General features: G+C 36.1%; 2 protein-coding genes across 2 annotated transcripts in view; both read right to left on the reverse strand.

The window, feature by feature from the left end:
- The window catches only part of myo10l3 (myosin X, like 3), an 81,876-nt gene extending 81,465 nt beyond the window's left edge, over positions 1 to 411 (reverse strand). The window contains exon 1 of the mRNA XM_049484869.1: positions 308 to 411. Within this exon, the coding sequence (XP_049340826.1) occupies positions 308 to 328 (21 nt within the window). The 5' untranslated portion in view covers positions 329 to 411. The remainder of the gene's footprint in view (positions 1 to 307) is intronic.
- A 13,878-nt stretch (positions 412 to 14,289) lies between these two features.
- Positions 14,290 to 21,990, reverse strand: part of LOC107197194 (heat shock 70 kDa protein 12A-like) — an 83,520-nt gene continuing 75,819 nt past the window's right edge. The window contains exons 7-13 of the mRNA XM_049484713.1: positions 21,122 to 21,217; positions 20,964 to 21,047; positions 20,691 to 20,828; positions 20,233 to 20,520; positions 16,860 to 17,084; positions 15,755 to 15,929; positions 14,290 to 15,492 (exon numbers count right to left, since the gene is read on the reverse strand). Coding sequence (XP_049340670.1) covers positions 14,498 to 15,492; positions 15,755 to 15,929; positions 16,860 to 17,084; positions 20,233 to 20,520; positions 20,691 to 20,828; positions 20,964 to 21,047; positions 21,122 to 21,217 — 2,001 coding nt within the window. The 3' untranslated portion in view covers positions 14,290 to 14,497. The remainder of the gene's footprint in view (positions 15,493 to 15,754; positions 15,930 to 16,859; positions 17,085 to 20,232; positions 20,521 to 20,690; positions 20,829 to 20,963; positions 21,048 to 21,121; positions 21,218 to 21,990) is intronic.

Genomic DNA, 21,990 nt, shown 5'->3' on the forward strand with positions numbered 1-21,990 from the left:
TTGATGTGAGAGAGTGTGTGAGAGACACTGTATCAGTGTAAATGTGCAAAAGTGAAAAGTATAAAACCCCTCTGAGAGAAACGCGGAAAAAACACAAATACAAACAAACAAACAAAATAACAAACAAACAGCAGCTCGAGCTCACACACTCTTCCCCTCATTATCAATAAACTCCCCTCACTGAGCGCCCGGTACACACACACACTTGCGTGCACACACACACACACACGCTAAATCAGTACATATACAGGTGTGTGTGTGTGAGTTTGTGTTGTTTTATTAAATAAACGGGTTGTTTTTTTCTCACCTCCTCCAGCTCGAGCTCCATCTGCAGCTCCTCTCGCCCCGCGCGCTGACTGTCCGACCGGCTCGCGCTTTGTGCTGCTCAACGGGAGTGGCCTGGCGAAGGGGCGGGGCTTATCCACACAGCCACACCCAAGAGGCCACGCCCCTTGCGGCGTCACAGACAGTGATCAGAGCGTCTCTCAGGCTAAAACTGAGCTTTTTAATCTTTCCTAATGTACAGATACAGAACAGAACTGCTGATTTAGCTCCAAACATCCAGAAAACATCAAAAAGCATCAACTCTGTGATTACTGCTCTTTACATATTTTGTAAATATCGTTTTAGAACACTTTATCTTTACCATTTAAGCTCATAAAGTTTCAGTCAATGACCAGAAATTATAAAAAATCCAGTGTATTTTTTTTGTTTAGTAAATTGCCAGAGCCTTTTAGAAAAACAAATTAACTAAAAAAAAAGTAAATATATATTCAAACATTTGTATATTGTAAAAAAAAAAATCATACGTTGTTTTTTAAAAAGGTGGTGTTTTTTTTGCAAACAATTCATTGGTTAACTGTTTACAGCTGATAAGCACCAATGAAAACAAAGTTTTGGAGGTTTGTCTGTGGAGTAAAGCAGTGCTGGAACAGATGGTGTAACTACACTCTCTACTGCAACATTTACACACTTACACACAAGACATTCACACTTTCATCATAATAAGTGAAAAAGACACAGAAACACGGAGAACTCTGTAACTATTAAAATTAGAAGTCTTTTCTTTAGATAAAATAGACAGAAAAGACCCAGAAAGATTGTACCAGCACTGTTTTTTTAATGGAAATATAAGTAGTTTGAAAATAAAGTACATAAATTACACTTTACTGTCAAGAGATTACACTTACTGGACAAACAATAAATCCAGTACAAAATCTGCTCTGCTTCTGGATTATTCATTTGTGCTCTAAACTCAGTGAACGCAGTCTGAGATACTCCTTCTGGGAGGTGGACGACAGGCGGTTCAACTAAATAAGTAAACAGGTCTGGCTTCAGTTCTGGTCTCTAAAAAACAAAATAATCATTCTAACAGAACCATACAGTATGTTTCTATATTCTATATTTTTTATATACAGTCACTGGTCACTGGTTTGTACAGTATTCTGTATAACAAATTTCAGGTTTAATGTTTTTCTTGCTGCTGAGTGAGAAAGTGTGAATACAACATTGTACACCAGTGTACCACACACACACACACACACACTGCAACTAACACATCTGAGCTTGTTCACTGTTTTATTGCTTTAATGGGTTAATTAAAGCCCCCACCTCGCCCCACTCCAGCTCCATTAGCAGCTCTTAGTCCACTCCCTCAGGCCATTGGTCCCTCACTGAGACGCGGGGTCTCCCCCTGGGCTCGGCAGTACACACCCTCACAAACACTGCATGTGTTTGTGTGTGTGTGCAAATAGTGCTGTATGTAACAGAATTATAATCTAGATATGACAACTATACACTAGAACTGGGTGATTTGGTAAAAAATATTAGATCACAATATTTACACGATACACAACATGTATTGTAATGTTTTGACAAACAGAAAATATGCATCAGCAGAGCATCAGATTCTTAAAAAATTGATTTATAATCAGTTTTTGCTGAACATCATCCAGTTAAACTGGACTATTAATGCTGTTTGTAAGGTGTACTTTTCCCGACTTTACGATAGCAAAGACACACTGACACACCCTAAATCAAGCTGCATGGTACACGGTTGACAGCTCGCCTAAAGATAGCTAAAATAGGGCTCTAAGAGTTCTGCTTTCTGAGTGTCCTACAGACAGAGTGTCAGTCTCTGAGTCTCTTGCTGTCTAAGTGCCTAGGTCTGCTACTGTCTGAGTGTCCTGCTATTTGAGTGTCCTGCTCTATAGGAGCTAAACCCACCATTTCTCTCATTATCTGATCTTCTCTACATCTCAGTAATGAGCAGCTCTCAGTAATGCTCCTCCACACAGGAAACAGGAAACGCTGGTCCTTCTGATCAATAATGATCTCAGTCACTCCATCTGTCTGCTTTAGTATTTTGAATCAATTAACATCAAAAGCAATTAAGAAATTAACACATACACACTTTCATTACTTGTTAACTACATTAGCGTAGCACCTGTGCTAACTGGTATAATCTATTGGATTTTAATCTTCTATTATTTATTTGCTATCTTTAAGTTCAACTTTAAAATACACACAAAACATGTCTTACCTGACGAAGGAAATTACCTGTACCTCTAGCCTCAAACTATAGTCAAATTTTTCAATGATTCTTATTTATGATTATTCCAACAAAAGCTGTACTTTTTATTTTCTTTTAAAATGTAGTAATGGTATATAATTAACTTTTTTTTTACAATTGTTTTTTTAATATTAAAAAAAAATACTATTAATTAGTATATTTATTAATTAGTCCATTACAGTGAACATCACTATTTCCTTTTTTTAATGTTGTAATTCACATAACACTAATTGATACTCATTATTCTCTACAGAATAGAGCAAGAACCAGCCAATGAACAATTTTAAAAGCCAATGAAATAGTAGATTAGCCCCGCCCACTGGAAATAAACGGCAGTTCAGGCATTAGAGCCTGCTACCGTTCTAAAGCCAACTACACTAAGTAATAAGAGTTCAATTTTACAAATTTTAGGACATAGGATTTAGAACATTTTAATGTTGTTTATTTTACTGTGTAGTAATAGTTTGTGACAAAAAAAGGTCAATATTAAAATATAAAATAAAAATGTTAAACACTGTTACTATGGACAATGAAAAAAAAACCGATTTAATATTTTAGTTAATGGTATTACTTTTTTCTTACTTTTTTTGTGTGAGTATACAGGTAGGAAACAGCATTTTTTATATTACTAAAACATAACTCAGGATTGAAAGGGATATATAGTATTTTTTGTTCGTCTTTCTTATTTTTTTTCGGAATGTATGAAACTGTATCAATAAATAAAGCATTTAGTATGAAATCAAAGTATATAAAATATCAAACACCAACAGCAAAAAACATTATTGTACTACTTTTACTAACAATAACAATGCTACTAATACTGATGTATAATAATAATAATAATAATAATAATAATAATAATAATAATAAAGCAGTAATTTTAGTACATTAATGGTGCAGTCAGATCTTCTCTAATGATCTGAATGTAATCATGTATTTAAGTCTCCATTAAGTCCTGATCAGATAAAGAGATTAAGCCTCTGCAGCAGCTTTATCTCCATCAGCAGAGTCCGCTAACAGGATCACTGCACCCATCCCACCCTGTCCCACCCCGTCCTGCCCCATCCTGCCCCGTCCCATCCTGCCCCGCATCACAGATTAGACCCAGAGTTTAGGGTTAAACCCAGTTTAAGTTCACAGTCACAGTTTAAAGCAATAGTTCAAATCCCTGCCAATCAGCCGAGGCGTGGTCAGTTCTTTAGATTAGGACTAATGAAGGCTAATGTAGCTAACGAGTAGTGGAGGTGTACAGCCCACCAATTAGCATAAGGCCTTAATAAGGGAGGTGCTTTAGCTTTTATCTAAAATGAAGTTGTTCGTTTATGTGGAATGTACATATACATAACTACATTATATTACATTTCTATCATTTATATTACATTTACTAACATGGAAATGCATGCTACTATATCAATACAAAAGCTTTACAATTTAAAACAGTAAATCAAAGTCTTAAATCTAATAAAACCACCACCACATATTAGATATATTATCAATACAGAACATATGTATATATAGGTATATAAATAAATGTATATATAGAAGATACATGTCATATGCATTATTATTACTATTATTATTATTATTGTTATTATTATTATTATTATTATTATTATTATTATTATTATTATTATTATTATTATACTAAAATAAATATAAAACATACACATGGTACAAACATTATCACATATTACACTTACAGTACATATACAATTTTACAATTGGGATATACTATTGTGTGAAATTCCACCCAACACCATAAAACCAGTCTTTCTGTGACAACAAACTGTTCATCTTGATGCTGACCCCAAAGCCTCCATACAGATTTGTGGTCGTTGTTGGTCCTGTAGTCCTGTGTCATGCAGCCGTCTGCCAGTGGTGCTGGTACTTTAACAGGATGACTAATAAACGGCATTACTGCTTGCAGAATGTCTGTGATCGTGGATAAACACGTGGATAAATATATATGTATATATATATACATAAACTTTATATTTCAATTATTTTATTTCAAAACAGTTTAAAACATTTGTATTGTTTTATTGTTGTCATGCAATTATGATACATCATTGATAACCTGACAGATTGATTCACATATACATAACACGTATGGGACGTACTATAATTACACAGAGGTAGAGGGGTGTATATATTAAGAACAAAGACATTGTTTAAACTGTAAATCTGTCACTTCTTAAAATAACTGACCACCTAAAGTGTTAAGTCAACATCAGATCCTCTAATCAGCAGCGGCATGTGGTGAGTGTGTAAACAGAGAGGCGTGTGTGTGTGTGTGTGTGTGTGTAGCAGTATCAGGTGCTGGTGATGGACCTTAGCAAAAGCCATGCTGTTCACACACAAACTCACTACTGTTTATAGTCCTGATGACATCACCAACAAGACATTTAACATTTAACTCAATCCACAGTTTAACAATGAATTAAATTAACCATAATTTCTTACTCTCTCTGGACACTGTTCTGCTTTTAGGCTGCTGCTACTGCTGTCATTATGAGAGTACTGGTCTTTTTAGCCTTTAAAACCTTCAACAATTGCTTAAGATTTTAAATGTTCATTTTCATAAGGCAGACTACACAGAAATTATATATTTTTCTGTTTAATCACTTTATATTTTCAATTTTCCTTTCCTGTCACGCATGTGTTGCAAATCAGGCTGGACAATCAAAGTGTGGACAAAAAAATGGTTTAATTACTGTGATATTTTACTGCGACAGGATGGACAACTTAACCATAAAGCTTTACCTCTTTAAGCTCAGTGTGTGAAACAGCTACAGGAGTCCAATTTACAAACACTGAGTTGAGTTTTCAGCCCCAGACGCAAAGCCCACGCGGGTTGCCAGATTGACAAACAGTGGCATGCGACGACAAGTCTTACTCTATTGCTAATCAGTGAATTTATATGCTTCAGTGTTCAAAATATCCAGCTTCACTATGCTAGAAATGGTAAATTACCTAGGTATGGTTAGCAAACCTTACTGAAGCACAGTGATTACCTGTTTACCAGAACAATAGCCAGCTTGCCTGTTTCCATGGCTGCAGCACACTGATTGCATGCTGTTGAGTACTATACCTGGCAACTCGGTGTGTGGAAATGGGACTGGGAGAATGGCAGTGGGCAGATTCAGAAGCTAAAACCCAGGCAATCTGGCAAAGAAAACTGCATTAAATGTAGAAAAGATTCTTTAAAGGTGCAATATGTAGAATTTTACCACATGTTTATTCTAAAAAGAAAGACATTTTACATTTCTCAAACTGCTTTGTACCCTCACAATATGCCACTATGTAAGATTTAGTGATTTTTATTGTTGGGTATTTCTTATTTCTTTGGTTTAGATTCATTATAAAGGTGTTTTAAAGAAAAACTACTTATTGTACCTTTAAAGTAAAGGTTTAAATCCCTTTTTTTTTGTTTAAAATTTTTGACAAATGTATAGTTATACAGTCTTTGTATGAAATGTAAACAACTACGCTGTTATATTATATAATATTATATTATATTATCTTACTTTATATTATATTATATTATATTATATTATATTGTATTAATTGACCCATAAGCAAGTATCTATAAGTCTAATAGAGACTGTTGTGTTCTTGTTCTGTTGATCAGGTAGGTCACACTTCCTCTCCATGGTTCCTCTGTGGTTCCTCTGTGGTTCCTCTGTGGTTCCTCAGTGGTTGTAAACCAGGAAACCTCATGCGGAACATCTGTTCTGATCACCTACATTTGTGGTGAGGGTTATATTAAGCCAGGATAATCAGATTGGTCTAGATTGGACCCCTCAGTGAACTATCACTTTAATACTCAGTGAGAAAGGCCTGGTTGTGCTGAACAAAAGGGGTCTGCCTGAGTTAATGGAGTTACTCTCTAGGGGCAGAGGGGTGCAGAGGAGGAACAGACAGGTTTAGCCCCGCCCACTACACTCCCATCCCCCACCATTCCCCCCCACCACTCCCTCAGACTCAGATGGGTCCATTGTTGTGGATCTTTGTCTGATTGCTGCTCGTGCTCCTGCAGGGAGTTAAGAGGGCTGAGGGTTAATTATGAAGCTTCCTCTGCGCTGTAATAAAAACATCCTGAACAAGATTTTTACATTATATTTATAAAATATCCCTTGTATCCTTCTTCTCAGAAAAATATCAAATATTTTATTTATTAAAAAGGGAAGAAAGCATTGTGTATTGGAAGGTGTTGTGTGATTTAATATAAAGAAATCCATGTAATATTTCGTCACTGTCCAATGAATTAACAGATATCTCCAAAACCTTCTTATCTTTCAATGGAAGTCAATGTAAAAAAAGGTTATTTCAGGTCATTTTGGAGAATTTCTATTGGTCCATTCATTATGAAATTTTGTCACAGTGTAAGAGACAGTTTGTGTGTTCTAATTATTTTTGTAGTAAACAAAAAAAACAACCAAAAAATGGAAACACTTGTTTTTCATTGGATATTGACAATTTTAATTTTAAACAGCTTTTAAAGGTCAATGAAATATCAGAAAATATTTTTGGAGTTAAAAGAATTGTTTCGTAACTGTACACAAAATTACTGAAGTTTCTCCCAGTCTATTTGCACAAGAATATGCAGGTAAATAGGTGTACATATTTTTGACAATTTACTCTAAAATATCACGTAAAATTACAAGTAAAAAATGAAATATGCCAGAGCCGTGCCTACAAATGACCAATTTTTACATACACTTCACATAATTACCATTTTGTTAACAAATCTTCTTCATAATACCTTTTTAAAGTGTTTTTCCACACACACACATCTTAGTGCAAACCATTTTAGGGAAACAGGTATTTTCTCTATTCAGATGGTAAGAGAAGGGTAATTACATGCAGTTTATAATGCATCTTTTATTTGCTGAACTATCGCTTTAAGCCAGCAGGTAGAGTGTGTGAGGAATGTGTGATGAGATCATCCTTTCTTTACTGCTCTTCCTAAAGCTGCATGAACTCTGGATTGTCTGCAGCAGCTGATTTTACACCCCAGGGCGAGATCTGATGGGGTAGTGAGAGAGATACAGAACAAAGCCCAGTAGTGTTCATCCACAGTGGCTTTTCTTATTACAGCCCACAGGTTAGAGGTTCTGAGGATTTACAGTATAAGTGTAACCAGGTAAGATAGTGCACTATCTAACACCCTGTGCAAGGCATGTTGCGATGCTTGTTGCTATCTTACACCCTGCCCACAGTCTACTTTCATGCCTTCTGCCTGCATCGTTTAAATAGCAGAGGTGCTTGTGAATATATCTACACTGATGGGCGTGGTGATCTGGAAATGAGGTGTGTTCATGTAAATTTCTGGCATATTGGCAACGGAAAACACAAGTGCACCACTGACTACAAAAGCCTATACAACAACAAAAGCCTTAAAAGACCCTGAGCCGTCAAGCCCTAAAGCCTAACAGCTCAAAAAATCTATACCTGCCTGTCTGTCTGTCTGTCTGTCTGTCTGTCTAATGCTAAAAAGATCTAGGCCAGCATGTCATAGCCCTAAAGAGCAAAAGCCCAAAAGTCTTGGGGCTCTGTTTTAGCGATTTATTAGCTTGATAGCTTGATTAAGAGCATGTTAGTGTGTTTTTGGTATTGTGAGGCCACCAAATATACACTCGAAACATACAAAAGGCGTGTACTAATTATCTTAATTAATCATGGGTGTACTTTTTTGCGTAATGTGAAATAAACCAATCACTGTGCCTGTTGTCATTCCCTTTAAGAGGCAGGTGCACTTTGACTTTGGCGCGTTCGTATCTTAACAGCGTGGCACTTTTAAACGTCTCAGCAGAGGATACTGACCTGTGCCTTCATGCTGTGAAGGTACACCAGGAGATAATTTAAGGAAACAGCAATGTTATTTTATTCTTTATTCTGGTTATTATTAATGTAAAAGCTGCAGGGCATTTATTTGTGTGTGTAACAAATAGGGGTGTACATGTGCTGAGCTTGCTGACTGCTGACTGTTGTCATGGTTTAAATCAGTCAGTGGAGCACCAGTATTTCCCACCACCAAAATAGAAACATGCCAGATATTTACCTGAACACACTTCACTTTGACTCTATTTTAACAGCGCAGGCACAAGGTGTAAAAATAGACTGTTGAGAGGGTGTAAGATAGCAATGAGCATCGTGAAGCACCTTATTGTGCTAATACTCTAAATCCTTAATGTTATAAAGCAGTGAATTGTAAGAGCCTAAAAGCCTCATATAGGTTGTTAATGACAACTGTTCCCAAAGTGTTGATTCTGGGTTTATTAAAGATAAAATCACTTTTACAGAACCCATTTAATGTGCAGATATTTAGACACTCATTAGCTACTATATATTCCTCATGACTTTATATAAACGCTGTGCCTCATGTGAGCACAGGATGAGTGAGTGAGTGAGTGGTGGGACAGAGGCACATGTATTGAGCTGCTGAGAGCATGTGCCAGCTTCATCACAACTACATCTGCACTCAGACACTTTACTGGAACAGCAAATCCAATATCAGCTGCCCACAGCAGCGTCCATTATGATTTGTGGTCAGTTCGATCGTCAGCCTGAGCGCCACTGTCTGAGTAAAGAAAGCATGCAGTTCTGCTGTATCTGATACAGATTGTTTGGTTGACTGATAAAAACGATCCTATGAATTGTTTTAGCTCAAAATGTTTGTGAACATTTCAGCTGAAAGCAGAGCGAGTGCAAATGCTACAGCTTCTCCCTATAGGAGGAGTTAACTGTACCAGACTACAGGGGGCACTGTAACAGTCATTAAACAGTCTGGTGAATCCCTGCAGCTGATACTAAAGATGATATAACCCAGGGGTTCAACTGGTCTCATGGTCATTAAGTCACGACCCACTTTTATAGAATACAATACAAACGGTACCACTTTAAAATAAGAATACCTTTATAAAGGGTTTATAACTGGTTTACAATTAGTTTATTAATGGTTACTAATTAGGTTGTAAATGCCTTAAAAATAATTAATAATCAGTTATAACACATACGTAGGAAGGGCAACAATATAGATGGCTGTGGGTTCACTATTTGGCAAACAACAGGTCTACGTACATTTCTGCGTTTGTGTTATAACTGATTATTAACGATTTACAACCTAATTAGTAGCCATTAATAAACTAATTGTAAAACCATTTATAAACTCTTTATAAAGGTAGTCTTATTTTAAAGTGGTACCAAACAGACAAATGTATTTTGAATAGCCTTCAAAAACCCATTTAAACATGTATATGCATGCAAAGGGAAATTAAGAGATTTTTTTTAAGAAATTGAGGAGGAACATGACAACCACATGTATAAAAGTTACTACATTAAATTTAAAGATCAAAACAGCATAAAGTAAATAAGGACACAAAAATAGGTATTTAATTTACGTTAGTAAGAAACATTCTGCCTCTTTCTCCCCCAATATAAAGGAGAGCACAAAATCAGATGAGGATTAATTATTTAAAGTTTTTAAAAAATATATATTTATTTTAAACAAGCTGTTCACAACCCGCCCAGAACGTGTCCAGTTAAGAAATGCTTCATACCAACACTTCATACTGTCACAGCCTCTCTATGTTTCCCTGTGTTTTCCTTCTTTCCTAGTGTGTTTCTCCAGTAGTTTTCCGTCAAGTGTGTAATTTGTAGCTCTGCCCCTCGTTACCTGTCTCCCCAGGTGTTCATTGTTTCATGTTAGTATATACAGTACCCTTTTGTCTATGTTTATCCGTTGGTCTTTGCACCTTCCTCTGTTGTTTGTCTCGCCACGTTTGCTTTAGTTTGTTCATGGTTTTCGTTACGCTCCGTTTATCTCTTGTTTATTTCTAGTTCCCTGTATTTCACGTATATTTCCTGTCATGTTTATTTCCTGTCTGTTTCTTTGTTAATACCTGTATATATTTACGTATTTATCCCTTGTATTTATCCATAGCTTTATTTAGTTTATTATCTGTTTAGCTTAGCTCTTTGTTTGTTTCCCTGTTTGTTTATATTTATATATTTTCTCGCTAATTCCCTGTTTGTTTGTTTATTTATTTGTTATTTATTAAATCCTTTGTTCTTACCCGCTTATACGTCCGCCTCCCGTCTGCTCCTTTCGTTACACATACATTAATATAGCAGCAAATAACAAATTGCTAACAATATTTTGGAAAATGTGCTGAAACACTACACAGTACAAAAATGTTAAAGTGTGGAGCTTAATAGTGCAATGTTACTAGAATCAGAGCAGTTGAAGCTGATGCTGAGATGCTGGTGCTCTAGTGTGAAATCTACTGGTAGAAAAATGTAAATACATTATTTAATTTTATTCCCTTTGAAGCAAACCAGATTTCCCATCTTAACGCATTAAAATATCTGTGTCCAAATAAATGGGATCTACTGTGACAGACACTAGCCAGTTATTTTACACTTTTTACAATTTTATCCAAGTTTTAGCTTTAGCTCACTACCAAGTTTTTCCTAATCTTCCATCAGTGTGGCTCAATTTAGGCTGATTTATTTATGTCACACCACTCATTGTCTTGTTCCGTCCCTGTTTATCATTCCGCATTCATTTTCTGTTTATAAAATGTAAGTCATGAACTTTGTATTATAATAGAAAAAGTCTTTGTTACAGTAAAAGTGTGTGAAACTACCTCCACCATGTTTTGAAGCTGTACTTTAGCGTGACTAGCTCTCACTGCGATCTCACTGGCTAGTTGATCTTCTTCTAAACAGTGCTTTTTTAGAAGAGAATCAAATAATACAGGAGTTATTTCTACACACACCTTAGTCATCACACACACAGCATTCCATCTCACTGCTGGGAAACTTGGTGTACATCATGAGAAAATGATAAAATTACATCATTTTGAAATCAGTTTTATGTTACAGACATTCAATGTACAATGGCTTGTTGTTTGCATTACAGATTTACAGATTTCCCTTTATTGTTTAGAGTTTATGCTGTATTTATTTCAGACTGATATTATATAAAAATAATTAGCTGATAATGTCATGTTTTAACATGAGTTAAAGATAAAAAGAGTTACAAAAAACAAATTAACTCTTTGAAGCTCTGCAGTCATTTTGATGTAATTAATATACAATAGTTGCTGTGATGAAAAAAAAACATTTGGCTCAGTAAAAAACATAAACGCTATGTTTTACTATAAAACTAAACGTTGTACGCTCAACACATATATAAACTGATTATGGGGTCATCATTTTAGATTTGAGTAAAAATAAAATAATAAACACACAAATAATAAATTGAAATAATAAATCAAAGAAAGTAGCATCAGGCATGCAGGATAAACTGATGGTGTGTAAAATGTTCTCAGGAATATTATTAATTTATTAGCTGTAATATTATATGAAAAAACGTCTTGTTTGTTGCAGTGAAGTGCTTCTAACAGCAGAGGGAGCTGCAGCACCATCAATATCCAGCTGTAATGAAAAAAATCCACAATCAAGAGTTAATTACGGGTAGACACTCACTGATTACTGTCTTTATTCTTTATGTTTATTTGGGTTTAGTATTCTAATGTTATATAGAGTTAATTACAGGTAGACACTCTCACTGAACACTGACTTTATAATTTTACTTTATTTTTTTTATTATTATTATCTAGAAGTAAAGTATGTATCAATAAAGTATCTATCTATCTATCTATCTATCTATCTATCTATCTATCTATCTATCTATCTATCTATCTATCTATTGTTTATTTGGGTTTATTTTAATGTTATGTAGAGCTAATTACAGATAGACACTCTCACTGATCACTGACTTTATGTTTATTTAAGTTTATTATAATATTATATATAGTTAATTACAGTTAGACACTCTCATCGATCATTGACTTTATGTTTATTTGAGTTTATTCTAATTTTATATAGATTTAATTACAGGTAGACACGCTCACTGACCACTGACTGTATGTTCATTTGAGTTTATTATAATAATATTTACAATTAATTACAGGTAGACACGCTCACTGACCACTGACTGTATGTTCATTTGGTTTTAGTATTCTAATGTTATATAGAGTTAATTACAGATAGACACTCTCACTGCCCACTGACTGTATGTTCATTTGGGTTTAGTATTCTAATGTTATATAGAGCTAATTGCAGGTAGACACTCCCACTGATCACTGACTTTATGTTTATTTAAGTTTATTATAATATTATATATAGTTAATTACAGGTAGACTGTCTCACTGATCATTGACTTTATGTTTATTTGAGTTTATTCTAATTTTATATAGATTTAATTACAGGTAGACAGTCTCACTGATCACTGACTTTATGTTTATTTGAGTTTATTCTAATTGTATATAGATTTAATTACAGATAGACACTCTCACTGATCACTGACTTTATGTTTATTTGAGTTTATTATAATAATATTTACAATTAATTACAGGTAGACACTCTCACTGACTAAATGTTTATTTGTTTTCTTATTGTTATATATTGTTATATAGATTTATTTATAGGTAAATACTCTAACTTACCACTGATTTCAGGTTTGTTTCAGTTTTAATGTTATATGATGTTTGTGCGTGGTTTGTGAGCTGTAACGGGGTGTGAGAGTTGTAAAACACAATTGTAATTGTGTTTTATTATATTGAGTGGCATTAGGAACAATTTCTGAACACACTTTGATTAAGTTCCTCTTCATAAAATGTCTGTTTAATTGTATTTACTTATATGTCAGCCATCACTGAAACATCGCTGGTTGCGGTTGTGTTGCGATAGGATTGGTATGCTGTTGCATACCAGCATATTTATAATGATATCATATACAAAAAAGTAGTTTCTCTGGAGGTGATATGTAGTTGCTAGGTGGTTTATATTCGTTTGTTACTTTTTTTTATTGGGGTTCTGTGTAGCTTCTATTGTGTTTCTACAAGGCTGCTACAAGGCACCTCGTCTATTACGAGGTGGAAATAAAGAAAATGACTGGTGCATGATTTGTATAAGATATCCTTCATAATGAAATGCCTGCTTACTCTGTAGACACATGTACTGTGTGCTAATTTGTGGGGGTGCTGCGATTTGACCTTTCTATCGTTATATTTATTTGTGTTTATTGTAATGTTGGTAGGCTGCAAGGTGATTGCTGTGATTTCCCAGGTGATTGTATTGTTTTTTTTTATTATTTACAGATAGTTTTAGATGTGTTTCTGAAAGGTTCTGAGGTATTTCGGGTTGTTGCTGTGATGTTGTGTTGTGGTTGCTAGGGTGTCGCTAAGTGGTTGCTATGTTCTTGCTGTTGTACACCATGTGGTTGCTTTGGTGTTTCATAATATTTTTTAAAAATCTTATACTTTTGTCCACTACTGTTTGTCTTGTTATTGAAACTACTTTGAAATGATACTCATAAACACAGTTATGCCTACTTTATATTTTTATTAAAGATTTTATTGAGTTTTTGGCTACAATGCAGTGTTGGATACATTTCATGCATAATTCAACAAAAACAAAAAATGTGTACATTTAATTTCATGCATTATCAGAAACACAACATCCCTTGAATACATTCACATTTTCTTATTTGTATAATCTGGCAATCTCTTTACACCAAATATATAACTATAATCATAATTCATCTGTAAATACAAACCAACAAACCCACACTAGATCACTGATGCTAATACAAATCATTGTTTACAGAAAATAAAAAAAAAGCAACGCTGGACTGTTTTTCTCTTGGTCCATTTCTCAAGAAAACAATTACAATGCTTTAATACACATTCCTTACTTAAACATTTACGTTCCTACATACAATGTTCTGTTGTCAGATTTATCATTAACAATGATAAACTAATGCTCAGCTAGATTTGATTTTTAGAAATAATCTGAAGTGCATCCATAGTACAATGTGTAAAGCAAAAGCTGCACATTTCTGGATCAGAGTAATTATTTGGACATGAGGGCCAGTTTGACTGAACCGATCTCACCAGTATTAACATCAATGAAAGTCACCTGCATCTCAGGGCAACCAACCTTCACCTGAAGTTTTAGTGTTCGAGGACTGCCTGATTTGATCCCTGGCATTGAGACTGCTAAAGACCCAATCTTTACCATGCCTGGCTCATCTACAAACCTAGCAGATTTGCTCTCAGTGTAGTACAAATCAAACTGCACATGTTTTTGGTCTCTCTCAACTGGATTAAAGTCGAACTCACTGACTTCATCAAAACTGACAGATTCATTCTTCTTTACAAAACAGTGAAAGCAATCATTACAGTACGCCTTTCCTTCCTTTGTCACATATTTGCGCTTACCCCTGTGTCTGGTCTGATCAAACTCCTCCACAATTTTAATTCCATAAGTGTAACGACTGATCCGTGATTCCACCACATTCTGCCTCATCCCAAATGTAACGGCTCCATTCAGAACAGCCATCTGAGCATCAGCAGGACAGAGCACCTTACACCTCCCCTCAAACTTCTCTTTCACAAAGCTGTACACGTACGGACTCAGAGCAAAGCCTCCAACTAAAAACATGTAGCTGATTTTGCGGCCTGTCAATATTTCTCTAATCAGGCTTTCTATGCTTCTGATCCTGTTGTCATGTAGTAATTTTAGCTTATCTCCTATCTGAAGGATTCTGCGTTGTGTTTCAGGACTTCCCCTACTGCTGGCTCCTTTCTCTTCAACTTTCCTGACTAGCTGTTCTAAATTAGACAGAAATTTAAAATCTCCATTATAGTCATACATTAACTTCTGCAGATCACTGGGATGTTTTTCTTCCAACGCATCACACATTTTCTCATAAAATGTCTCTCTGAGGCACTCCTTGAAGTGTTTGTCTATTGGCTTAGGATCCACAAATGTTTTTGTTGCCCAGTTCAACTCCTTTAGATGACCCCCCTCCATCACCTCATGCACAGTAATGTTGATGTTCACACCTAAAAAAGAATCCAAATACATTTTATAAACTCACATTCTAGTTGTAGCTATGCAGTGACTACATTTTGGAGGACAACATGACTGAAGTCCCACCTTCTGCTAATCTAATGTTCAGATTCACAATCTAAATGTAGGTATTGTGATATACACAATGGCAGAATTACAGCCTCTCTTTGAGGTAAAAATAACTATAACTACATGAAATCAAATTTGCTCCTGTTTGTAGAAAAAAGTAAGATGAACATGTCCATCTCTACATACCTCCACAGTCCGCCACCATGTACTGAGTTCCTGGAACTTTCATTATTGCCTCTGCTTCTGTAAGATCTTCCTCCATAAACTGTTTGTGTGTCAACTGTTTACACCACACAGATGCAGCCTCATGTTCCAGAGCTATGATCAGTCTGTCAGGCTCAGACTCCGTCACCAGACCCGCCTAAAATGTTTTACACAATATTCTTTATTTTTTTATGCAATGTTTAGTACATTTCACCACAAATCACACTTATTTTTATAATAAATAATGTGTTTTGCTAGGATGAACCTTGCCCCTGAAATGGGGAGGCAAACACAGGGTGAGTGAAAAAATAGATTGCCGTTAAACATTCTTGGGTAATAAAGTGGTCTTGTGTGTGAAATCTAGTGCAACTGTGGTAAGCCTGGGATGACCAATGTCCAAGATAAAAGGCGTAAAGTGCACTGATCCTGAGGGAGTGAGTGAAATGTGGATGTGGATGTGAAAACATTGGTGCCCGAGAAGAGAAATCATGTTGCCGATGCTGGAGTAGGACTGTGTTGGGCACCAGGCTGGGGGCTAAAACATCAACAATGATGGACTTTTCAGGAATTTTTGCAGGTGGCAACATCTAGGCGGCTAATTGTACAGAAAAGCGGGGAGGATAAACGCAAAACCATCTAAAACTTAATTTGCTAAAAAGACAACAAGGAATAATTATAGGAGGTTATAAGAAAATCAGGAGGAAGCGGGTGAGACAAAAAGTCAAGAAAAACCCAAAGATAATGCCGCTGTGGAGGTTGCACACTAAAACAGGGTCAGGGTAGCAGGAGAATGGGAGCTGGAGGCGGTGAAGGCGAGAAACAAAACAGAAGTGGTACAGACAGAAACTGTATTTCACAGCCTGGTAATGCAAAGTGGACAGCTGACAAAGGTGTGAAACGTATTAATTCTTTACTCCGTAGGTAGAAGTATAGATCATCAGCTCAAAAGTACTGGTTTCAAAACTACCTAAAGAATATATTAAAAGTAATGGAAGAGTTAAAAATAAAGCCATTAAGAACTAATATGTACTAATGCACTTATATGTAACAATAGTGCACCAACATGTAACAATGCACATCATCTCACCTCTGTAGCTGCTTCTCTCATGAACTGTTTAGCTGCAGCGCTCCAAATGGCTGGAACCGTCAAAATCCACGTAGCATCAGAAGCTGAGTACTTCACTCCAGCAGTGTGTTTTCCAATCGTCTCCAGAGCGTGATCTTTCATAAACCTCAGGCTCTCAGAGAACACTGTCATAGCTCTCATTTTTTTCCCATTTTTGGAAGTAAGCATAACGTCTCTGTGCAGTTTCTGAAAAAATAAAAATGTATACTGATTAATTAGTTGATTAAGAGTGACTGAGCAGGGGTGGGTTTCCCGAAAACAATCAATCTTAGCGAATAACGATTGAACTAACGAATGACGTGAGTAAAGAACGAGCCAGTTCTGTGAGTGTTTCCCAAAGAGCTTCGCAAAGCGAAAATTAACAAACAAGTTAAAAGAACGTCTTTGTTGACCCCTTCCCCGAAACAGCAAGATCAATCGATCCACAAACATCGATTCAACACTGCCAATATGCAGTATTTATTCACTATTACACCCTAAAAACGTAGAAATGTGTTGTAATCAATAACAGTATACATATTCTGAATTTGTTTATTAAAAAAGGATGTACTTTGGAATTGATAAAATACAAGATACATATGACTAAATAAATAAACAAAAATCTAATCTATTTTAAAATATTAAACGTTTCTTAGATTGTTTAATATTTTAAAATAGATTGTAGCACTAATACAGTTATTTTTTATTAATTTAGTCATATGTGTCTTTAGTAGTAAAGATGATTTTATGAACAAAAATTTAAACCAACCAAAATATGTTTTATACTTTAAATGTATCTTTGAGGGCAGATCTGCAGACTCTTGGTATTTTAATCTCAGTGTCTTCATGAGGGAGAATCACCTGGAATAGGTTTCTCAGTGTCTTGAAGGAATGAGTTCATCATCTGCAGGAATTCATTGATTGCATTCCTTGCATCATTAATGTCAAGAGCTCTACTATAACTAATCTGGATTTTAATTATTTATTTGTGGGTTTGATTGGTCAATTCAAATATGCTCAATTAGACTACAAGCTACAGACAAAGTTGGCATTATAATATAATATAATATAATTTATTAATTACACCACGCAAATAGTATTTTTTTTCTCCCTCAAAATTGGCGGTCCCTGGGTTTTAAGATGCTTTCAAAATAACGACTGGGCCGGGTTACTCCTTAATCTGAGAGAGTTTACCTAGTACTTTAGTGACGCACAGGTCTGGGAAACATCCTTTAATAAACGATCAATTCTACAGGTCCTTCTAAAAAAATTAGCATATTGTAATAAAGTTCAATCTTTTCAGTCATGAAATGATAAAAATTAAACTTTCATATATTTTAGATTCATTGCACACCAACTGAAATATTTCAGGTCTTTTATTGTTTTAATACTGATGATTTTGGCATACAGCTCAAGAAAACCCAAAATTCCTATCTCACAAAATTAGCATATCATGAAAATGTTCTCTAAACGAGCTATTAACCTAATCATCTGAATCAATGAATTAACTCTAAACACCTGCAAAAGATTCCTGAGGCTTTTAAAAACTCCCAGCCTGGTTCATTACTCCGCAATCATGGGTAAGACTGCCGACCTGACTGCTGTCCAGAAGGCCATCATTGACACCCTCAAGCAAGAGGGTAAGACACAGAAAGAAATTTTTGAACGAACAGGCTGTTCCCAGAGTGCTGTATCAAGGCACCTCAGTGGGAAGGAAAAAGTGTGGCAGAAAACTAGGGGTGTCACAATTTCGATATTTCATCGAAATCGATCGAAATTATGTCATGGTCTCGAGCCTTGAAGTCAAAATGAGGATAGACGACCCCTCTCTCTAAGCTACGCGAGCACGCGTGCGCTCTACGCAAATGGCGCAGCACACTGTAGCCGACGCCGCGGACATTGTGACTGCTCAAAGAGCAGCCCTTTCTCCAGAGAATGTGGACATTCTCATCTTCTTAAAGAAAAACTTGAAAATATAAAAATAACAGTTGTTTTGTCTAGCCTCAAATATGTTAATAGTTTTAGTACCTTAAGGAGCATCTTTCTCTCAGATAAAGTTAATAATATATCTTTGTTAAAGAAAAAAATTGTCATTCACAGGGACCGAAAAAGTCTTAAAGTCTTATTTTGCATGTTTAACTGTTATAGTAGGACAGAGTTCAGTTTGTTAAGGCTCTAATTGTTCTATTATTTTGTACATGACTGTTCCTGTATTTTTTTATTATTTATTTTGTTATGTTGCACATTTGCTGTTTTAAAAGGCCACTAGATGGCATTACATATATATCTTAATAAAATGATTTAAATTTGACCATTAGTGCCTCTGCCTCTCTGCTGTAAAAAAAATAAATAAAAAATTGATAATCGAATCGAATCGTGACCCTAAAATCGGAAGTAAAATCGAATCGAGGATTTAGAGAATCATGACACCCCTACAGAAAACGCTGCACAACGAGAAGAGGTGACCGGACCCTGAGGAAGATTGTGGAGAAGGGCCGATTTCAGACCCTGGGGGACCTGCGGAAGCAGTGGACTGAGTCTGGAGTAGAAACATCCAGAGCCACCGTGCACAGGCGTGTGCAGGAAATGGGCTACAGGTGCCGCATTCCCCAGGTCAAGCCACTTTTGTACCAGAAACAGCGGCAGAAGCACCTGACCTGGGCTACAGAGAAACAGCACTTGACTGTTGCTCAGTGCTCCAAAGTCATTTTTCAGCACGACCTGGCAGCTGCTCACAGTGCCAAAACCACTGGTAAATGGTTTACTGACCATGGTATTACAGTGATCAATTGGCCTGCCAACTCTCCTGACCTGAAGCCCATAGAGAATCTGTGGGATATTGTGAAGAGAAAGTTGAGAGAAGCAAGACCAACACTCTGGATGAGCTTAAGGCCGCTATCGAAGCATCCTGGGCATCCAGAACACCTCAGCATTGAAGCAGTCATTTCTGCAAAAGGATTCCCGACCAAGTATTGAGTGCATAACTGAACATAATTATTTGAAGGTTGACTTATTAAAAACACGTTTCTTTTGTTGGTCGGATGAAATATGCTAATTTTTTTGAGATAGGGATTTTTGTTTTTTCTTTACTTTTTTGCTTAAATCATCAATATTATAACAATCAAAGGCTTGAACTACTTCAGTTGTGTGTAATGAATCTAAAATATATGAAAGTCTAATGTTCATCAGTACATTACAGAAAATAATGAACTTTATCACAATATGCTAATTTTTTTAGAAGGACCTGTAATTACGAGTTATTGAAGTTATTAGCATTACGAAGCTTTCGGGAAACCCACCCAAGATACTCATAAATAATAAAACAATAATATGAACATGTAAAAATAAATCATACATTTTTGTGCAGCTCCATTTTGAAGTTGTCAAAGAGGTAGAGCTGCTTTGCCTCGTCTTTCTTGGTCATTATAGCATCATAACCGAACTTGAAGAACTTTTGATCTCCATCAAACAAAATACAGGTAGGAGTTTTGGGGGTGTTAAAACCAAACTCTTTACCCCACTTAGGCTGCTGAATCTGTTCTGATTCTGCAATCTTAAAGCAGTATCCTGAGAAATCCATTCCCAAATCTACAGCAATGAAAACTCTGTGGTCGGCCATTTCTTCATCAGTAGAGGAACATTCCTGGTGAGATTTAGAATCAACATTTTTAGAGACTTGCTACAATTATAAGTTAACAAATATAGATAGCTAAATTAACCTTTTCCATATTAACATAAGGTATGACATATAATGTGTTATGTTATGAATTATAATACATATTGTGTGTAATTTAAGACAATGTATTTCTTTACAGTCTTAATGGGTGGGAAGGGTCCTTGTCCGCTATTGTCAAAGTTGAGCAGGACAGGCGGATTATGCAAAGCCATCAAACAGCCAATCTTGTAGCAATCTTCAAACATTGGGCGCAAAACCTCAGGAATATCCTGCAACTGTTCAAAAATATATTTACACAACCTCCTTTGGATAACTTTTAACGACAGAAATATAGGAAATATTCAACATGCCTAAAAAACATGTCTTGTAACTAGTTGCTTATCAGTAAGTTTAAATAATTGCATACCTACCTTCTGAGTGTTGTAGATCCCCACCTTTTCATGATAGACTGCCAATTGAAGATTCTGAATAGCTGATTCAAAGTACTGTGCTGTCTTTAGAGAAATAGATTTAACTAAAATGTATTTAAGTAAGCATGTAACATTTTAATGAAAGTGTTAGCATTTACCTTAGTTTTACTGGAACGTTCTTGGCTGCCTAGAGCGAGGGCCTCTGTAGTTTTTATGACTTTCTGTGTATCCTCTTGTGATTGTCGTAAACCATCCTCAAGGAAGAAATGGCAAAAATGTGAAAATATAAATCAGTTCAAGCAATGGTGAGCTTTAGACAACAATCCCTCCCTACTGTCCTCACCGTGTTCTACAGAGAGACTATAGAGAACATCATCTCCCCCTACTGTCCTCACCGTGTTCTACAGAGAGACTATAGAGAACATCATCTCCCCCTACTGTCCTCACCGTGTTCTACAGAGAGACTATAGAGAACATCATCTTCCCCTCCTGTCCTCACCATGTTCTACAGAGAGACTATAGAGAACATCATCTCCCCCTACTGTCCTCACCGTGTTCTACAGAGAGACTATAGAGAACATCATCTCCCCCTACTGTCCTCACCGTGTTCTACAGAGAGACTATAGAGAACATCATCTTCCCCTACTGTCCTCACCATGTTCTACAGAGAGACCATAGAGAACATCATCTCCCCCTACTGTCCTCACCGTGTTCTACAGAGAGACTATAGAGAACATCATCTCCCCCTACTGTCCTCACCGTGTTCTACAGAGAGACTATAGAGAACATCATCTCCCCCTACTGTCCTCACCGTGTTCTACAGAGAGACCATAGAGAACATCATCTCCCCCTACTGTCCTCACCGTGTTCTACAGAGAGACTATAGAGAACATCATCTCCCCCTACTGTCCTCACCGTGTTCTACAGAGAGACTATAGAGAACATCATCTCCCCCTACTGTCCTCACCGTGTTCTACAGAGAGACTATAGAGAACATCATCTCCCCCTACTGTCCTCACCATGTTCT

Source organism: Astyanax mexicanus, chromosome 11, assembly GCF_023375975.1.
Source record: "Astyanax mexicanus isolate ESR-SI-001 chromosome 11, AstMex3_surface, whole genome shotgun sequence".
In the NCBI taxonomy this organism is placed as follows: Eukaryota; Metazoa; Chordata; class Actinopteri; order Characiformes; family Acestrorhamphidae; genus Astyanax; species Astyanax mexicanus.